This window comes from Rhinoderma darwinii, unplaced genomic scaffold, assembly GCF_050947455.1.
Source record: "Rhinoderma darwinii isolate aRhiDar2 unplaced genomic scaffold, aRhiDar2.hap1 Scaffold_100, whole genome shotgun sequence".
Lineage (NCBI taxonomy): Eukaryota > Metazoa > Chordata > Amphibia > Anura > Rhinodermatidae > Rhinoderma > Rhinoderma darwinii.
Window position 1 is genome coordinate 272,250 of NW_027461881.1, and position 7,047 is coordinate 279,296.

The following is a 7,047-nucleotide window of genomic DNA, read 5'->3' on the forward strand; positions in this document are numbered from 1 at the left end:
ATACTCCATCTGATGAATACTCCATCTACTAAATAGTCCCTCTGCCTAATACTCCCTCTGCCAAATACTTCATCTCATAATTACTCCCTGTGGTAAATACCCTCTCTGCTAAATACTCCCTTTGCTAAAAACTCCCTCTGCTAAATACTCCTACTGCCGAATACACCCTCTCCTTAATACTCCCTCTGCTAAATACTCCCTCTGCTAAATACTCCCTCTGCTGAATACTCCCTTCTGCTGAATACTCCCTCTGCTGAATACTCCCTCTGCTGAATACTCCCTCTGCTGAATACTCCATCTCCTAAATACTCCCTCTGCTAAATACTCCCTCTGCTAAAAAAATCCTTCTGCCGAATACTCTCTCTGCTAAAAAATCCTTCTGCCGAATACTCCCTCTCCTAAATACTTCTACTGCCGAATATTCCCTCTGCTAAATACTCCCTCTGCTAAATACTCCTTCTGCCGAATACTCCCTCTGCTAAATATTCCCTCTGCTAAATACTTCTTCTGCCGAATATTCCCTCTGCTAAATACTCCCTCTGCTAAATACTCCTTCTGCCGAATACTCTCTCTGCTAAATAATCCTTCTGCTAAATACTCCCTATCCTAAATATTCCCTCTGCTAAATACTCCCTCTGCTAAATATTCCTTCTGCCGAATACTCCCTCTGCTGAATACTACCTCTGCTAAATACTACCTCTGCTAAATAATACCTCTGCTAAATACTCCCTCTGCTAAATACTCCCTCTGCTAAATACTCCCTCTGCTAAATACTCCCTCTGCTAAATACTCCCTCTGCTAAATACTCCCTCTCCTAAATATTCCCTCTGCTAAATACTCCATCTGCTAAATACTCCCTCTGCTAAATACTCCGTCTGCTATATATTCCTTCTGCCGAATACTCCCTCTGCTGAATACTCTTTCTGCTTAATACTCCATCTGCTGAATACTGCCTCTGCTAAATATTCCCTCTGCTAAATACTCCATCTGCTTAGTACTCCCTCTGCTAAATACTCCATCTGCTAAATATTCCCGCTGCTGAATACTCAATTTGCTAAACAGTCCATCTCTGGAATAATCCATCTGCTGTATACTCCCTATGCTAAATACTCCATCTGCTAAATACTCCATCTGCTAAATACTCCCTCTGCTAAATACTCCATCTGCTAAATACCCCTTCTGCTAAATACTCCCTCTTCTAAATACTCCATCTGCTAAATACTCCCTCTGCTAAATACTCCATCTGCTAAATACTCCCTCTGTTAAATACTCCTTGTGCTTAATACTCCCTCTGCTAAATATTCCCTCTGCTAAATACTCCCTCTGCTAAATACACCATCTGCTAAATACTCCCTCTGCTAAATACTTCTTCTGCCGAATATTCCCTCTGCTAAATACTTCCTCTGCTAAATAATCCTTCTGCTAAATACTCCCTCTGCTAAATACTCCCTCTGCTAAATATTCCTTCTGCCGAATACTCCCTCTACTAAATACTCCATCTGCTGAATACTCCCTCTGCTAAATACTCCCTCTGCTAAATATTCCCTCTGCTAAATAATCCCTCTGCTAAATAATCCCTCTGCTAAATAATCCCTCTGATAAATAATCCCTCTGCTAAATAATCCCTCTGATAAATTCTCCCTCTGCAAAATACTCTCTCTCTGCTGAATACTCACTCTTCTAAATACTCCATCTGCTAAATACGCCATCTGCTGAATACTCCATCTGCTGAATACTCCATCTGCTGAATACTCCATCTGCTGAATACTCCATCTGCGAAATACTCCATCTGCTGAATACTCCATCTGCTGAATACTCCATCTGCTGAATACTCCATCTGCTGAATACTCCATCTGCTGAATACTCCATCTGCTGAATACTCCATCTGCTGAATACTCCATCTGCTGAATACTCCATCTGCGAAATACTCCATCTGCTGAATACTCCATCTGCTGAATACTCCATCTGCTGAATACTCCATCTGCTGAATACTCCATCTGCTGAATACTCCATCTGCTAAATACTCCATCTGCTGAATACTTCCTCTGCTGGCCAGAGGTGGTGAGGAAAGTGGGACTTTTATGGTTGGCAGAGCTCCAGAACTTAAACTGTCTAACTTGTAAAAATGTTTTTAAAACAACTGCAAATGTTATAGAAGAAAAAATATCAGTACTCACCTGATCTCCCCCAGCGATGTGTCGTCTTAGTATTTGTTTACAAATGTGGATGTGACCGCTGCAGCCAATCAGAGTTCTCGGCAGTCACGTGCCATATTCATGACCTCATCGGGAGGGAGCCATGATGCCAGGATTAGTGGTTTTGTGTGTTCATTCTGTTGTGTTTCGTTTTTACGCTTTTATCTTAATATGTTTTTTTTTGTTTTAGGTCTCACTATAGTCACCATGTCCAACCTCACAAGTTCTCATATCACCATGTTTGTCCTTATAGGACTTCCTGGCCTGGAATCCTCCTACGTGTATATAGCATTTGTCTTCTTCTTGGTATATTTGATCTCTGTGGTAGGCAATGTGACGCTTCTCTACATCATCAGGATAGACCAGAGTCTCCATCAGCCCATGTACATCTTTCTTGGCATGTTGTCCTCCATTGATCTTGTATTGACCAACTCCACCACACCCAAGCTGTTGAGTATCCTTTGGTTCCACTCTCAGGAGATCTTTTTCGAGGCTTGTCTGACACAGATGTTTTTCATCCATTCTTTTGCCTCCATGGAATCCTGCATCCTCCTAGCCATGGCTTTTGACCGCTACCTCGCAATCTGTCATCCACTCCGATACAATTCGTTGCTGACATATCGTCTTGTGTCAATGACTGGTCTTTCCTCGGTGGGTAGAGGGATAGTGATGGTCCTTCCTTTGCCTATTCTGTTTCGGAGATTATCACTGTGTGAGCACAATGTCATCCAGCATTCATTCTGTGATCACATAGCGGTGGTGAAGTTGGCTTGTTCTGACACCACTGTTAACAGTTTTTACGGATTGGTGGTTGCTCTTCTTGTTGTGGCCGTAGACTTGATCTTCATCATCTTGTCTTACGGTCTTATTCTTCGGGCTGTATTTAACTTGTCCTCTAATGAAGCCCGAATCAAAGCTCTGGGCACGTGCACCTCTCATATTTGCGCCATCCTTGTCTTTTACACTACAGTAGTCCTCTCATCGGTTGTCCAAAGGTTCGGAAAAAACGTCCCTGTTTTTATTGTCATCTTATTAGCGAACGTCTACCTGATGCTTCCACCACTCATTAACCCTATAGTGTACGGTGTCAAAACCCGGCAGGTCCGGAATCAGATAAAAAGATTGTTAGAAATGAGTGACTGCAAGTAATGACGTGAAGAACATAAATATTGTGTCACCTCAGCAGTTATTATATTTACACTGTCATGTCTTGGACAATAAAGATTTTGTCTGGAAAATTTGATAATTCACATTTATAATTCTATGACTATTGAGATTAGAACTCATTGGGTGAGAAACAAAGCTCCAAGAAGATCACGAGGGGGAATATGAAGAACTGGTCCCACATCCCCCACCAGTGCCAATGCAGAAATAAGGGAAAGAGTGACACAAGGAGGAAAAAGCAAAGTAATAAAGGGCCGTAGGGTTGAATAACAGGTCAGGGGTTAGCAGGGACTAGATTATGTGAAGATTATGGGCTGTGGTTATTGGAGCACTACAGTCATGTGACAGAAGAATCTCCGAACATCTGATTTCTGTTTGCATTCAAGACTGCGGGGAAAGTCCTCACCTATTAAACGTTCACTACCATTCGCTCTTTAATTACTAAATGAAATAAAACTAAGGCACCTCGTGTGGTAAAGTGGGGAATGGCCTCAGTTTTATTATATATAACAAAACGTGTTTCCTGCAACTGGCCTGAAGGCTTTTCTCTTCCTTCTTGTCCTGAAATGCCAACCAACCGCTGCCAAGCAGCGGGCATGTAGAGTGTCCTATCCCGCCTTCATGACCACAGCTCCGCCAAGGAGGAGAAAATGAGAAATCTCCTGATTGACTGACCACCCCCACCCAGCAACAATAATAAACCACTCTCTGCGCCATCCTGTAAGTCCAAAAGGAAAATGTCCAGCCCGATGTCCAGGCCCAACAAATCCGCATTGTTCCCTTCCAAAGAACGATGACTAAGCACGACGCCTCGCAGGGAGCGCACGAGACGTGACATTCAAAAGTTTGCGCACTCTTTCCATGGCCGAAACAACCCTCGCAATCCTCCAGACAGCACGCGCTATCACCTCCCACCATACCAGCACGCACCGGGGAAAATTACATCCCGCGTGAACATGACGACCACCGGAGCCGTCGCGCCGCGACTAATAGAAACTATCTCGGACAAAAGATGTACTCACCATATTCCCCTTATACCCGCCAGTGTACGTCACAATGTTTGAGACCCAAGTCAGAACTAAGAGGTTGACAAGCAATGCGCCGGGAGGCCCAATGGACATAAGAGTATCCAATGATCCATATTTGGGGCCTGGAAGCACCTACCAAAACGTAAATAGGGGGGGGAGTGAAAATTGACAGACCACTTACAAATCAAGTCAGGCCTCACATATGACTTATAGTGGTCAGACCTCCCATTACCCAAACGCCCGATCTCTCTCTCTCACCCAAGCCAAGGACGTCAGCCTCTGTAGCAGCACCTATGCGGAACCAATCCGTTTTCAAAATCCATAGCTGGCAAACACAACTTTTCCAGTCAAAATTTCCCAACCGCCGTAAACTGGAAATGTGTGACAGAGAGGCCGTTGGTGTGGAGCAAAAATTGTGTTTCCGCGGGGCCTCCGTGACCCGAAGTCCCAGACCGCACCTACAGGACAGGTATCACCCTCCAAAGCCCAATAGGCAACCAAGTGCCTTTACCGTTCTGGTCTCTTTTGGATTTGCGAATACAAATCCTTACAGCATCTTGCAATACAATCATATCATCCGCCAACAAGCCACCAACCTTTCTAACGCTGGGGGCGACCAACTCGCTAATCAGCAAAGCACCGAAAAAGGCCAGAACAAACGCCGTCCTAAACAAACACTGCTCGTAGTCAGCAACACAAACTACTGATAAGGTGTCCACAAGTCTGTCCAGCAACTCAAAGGACACCGGCAGCCGCATATCGCCCGTGGTACATTCCTTCTTCCATCCCTTCAGCGCTCGGCGGACTACAAATTCTTTAGTTACATTCTGAACACCCCATAACTTCAGCATGAAAGCAACCCCTGTTAAATTTTGGTTTGCCGCCGAGGCACTGCTTCCCACTTTTCGCAAATGTACCAGGAAATCCAACGTGACTTCCAGGTGTCTGCCAGCATTGCCCGGGATAATCACTGCCAGCAAAGTCCAACCACTTAAACCAAGCACGATAAGGCTCTTCCATGTGGACGAAACTACAGAACCCTCCAAAAGATTCACAAGTTGTCTTCGACCAGGGCCCATAATTGAAGAGGGGAAGACTCCCCTTTGGTCAATGTTTCTGGATTCAATTCCCAGGAGACCAACATCTGTGAACGAGATAAGGCATCCGTCACCCCAGGTACATGTCTAGCACGGAACCACACATTCAGCCACAAGCATTTGAAAAGTAAGTGCCATAACAGCGCCCAACACCGGCAAAGACCCAGAAGACAGACTGTTAAGCGCATGGACAACCGTAATATTATCAGACCAAAAACAAATTATCTTGTTAGTCATAAACTCGCCCCATAATTCCAACGCAAGTACAATGGGGAACAGTTCCAAAAGAGTTATATTCTTCGTCAAGCCGAGAGCAGACCAAGTGTCCGGCCAGGACGCCCTGCACCAGTGCCTACCTGAAATTGCTCCGAAATCAACACCCCCGGACGCATCTGTAAACAGTTGAAAATCGACATTAGAAACCTCCCTTTTTTGACAAACTGCACGACCATTAAACGAGTATAGAAAAGATTGCCATATTATCAAATCCTCCCGCATGCTCTTAGTCACCCTAATAAAATGATCAGGCCTCTGAACGCCCTTCGTAGCTAACGACAATCTCAGAGAGAAAACCCTACCCAAGGGAATAATACCACATGTAAAATCTAAAAGTCCCAATAGGGACTTCAGCTGTTCCAGAGTCACATTCCTGCTCCACTTGTCACACCAAATTCACAAGCTTCACCTCAGGCAATGTAAAGACCATCTCCCGGGTGTCGATCTCGATACCCCGGAAGGACAACCTCGTAACCGGGCCTTTCGTTTTCTCATCAGACACTGGAAAACCAAAACTCACCATCAGCTTCCTAAACGCACTTAAAGAGGTTCAGTCTCCAGTTTATAACAGCCCCATCTCCTACCTAATCTAATAAACCTTTTAATGTAGATAAAGACAGTTTTTTTTGTTGTTTTTTAAAAATTGTTTATTTTTTTACCAAGTTCTTGACTTAAGGTATGTTTGATGCCTTTCGCTATCTATGACCTTCCATCTCCCAATACCAATAAGAGACCACAACTTGAAGTTGGTGTAAAGGCCACAGCAGCCGTTTATTAATTACACAACTTTTATGCAATAAAATAACATAACCATAAAACACATCATAACACTCCATAATAACATCATAACACTCCATAATAACATCATAACACTCCATAATAACATCATAAACACTCCATAATAACATCATAACACTCCATAATAACATCATAACACTCCATAATAACATCATAAACACTCCATAATAACATCATAAACACTCCATAATAACATCATAAACACTCCATAATAACATCATAAACACTCCATAATAACATCATAAACACTCCATAATAACATCATAACACTCCATAATAACATCATAACACTCCATAATAACATCATAACACTCCATAATAACATCATAAACACTCCATAATAACATCATAACACTCCATAATAACACCATAACACTCCATAATAACATCATAAACACTCCATAATAATCATCATAACACTCCATAATAACATCATAACACTCCATAATAACATCATAACACTCCATAATAACATCATAACACTCCATA

The 7,047-nt window shown here is 43.1% G+C and overlaps 1 protein-coding gene across 1 annotated transcript; it reads left to right on the top strand.

Moving 5' to 3' along the window:
• Nucleotides 1-2,402: 2,402 nt before the first annotated feature.
• Nucleotides 2,403-3,344, top strand: LOC142698219 (olfactory receptor 52K2-like). Its single transcript, XM_075847862.1, has one exon. The coding sequence runs from the start codon at nt 2,403-2,405 to the stop codon at nt 3,342-3,344; it is 942 nt and encodes a 313-aa protein (XP_075703977.1).
• Nucleotides 3,345-7,047: the final 3,703 nt, after the last annotated feature.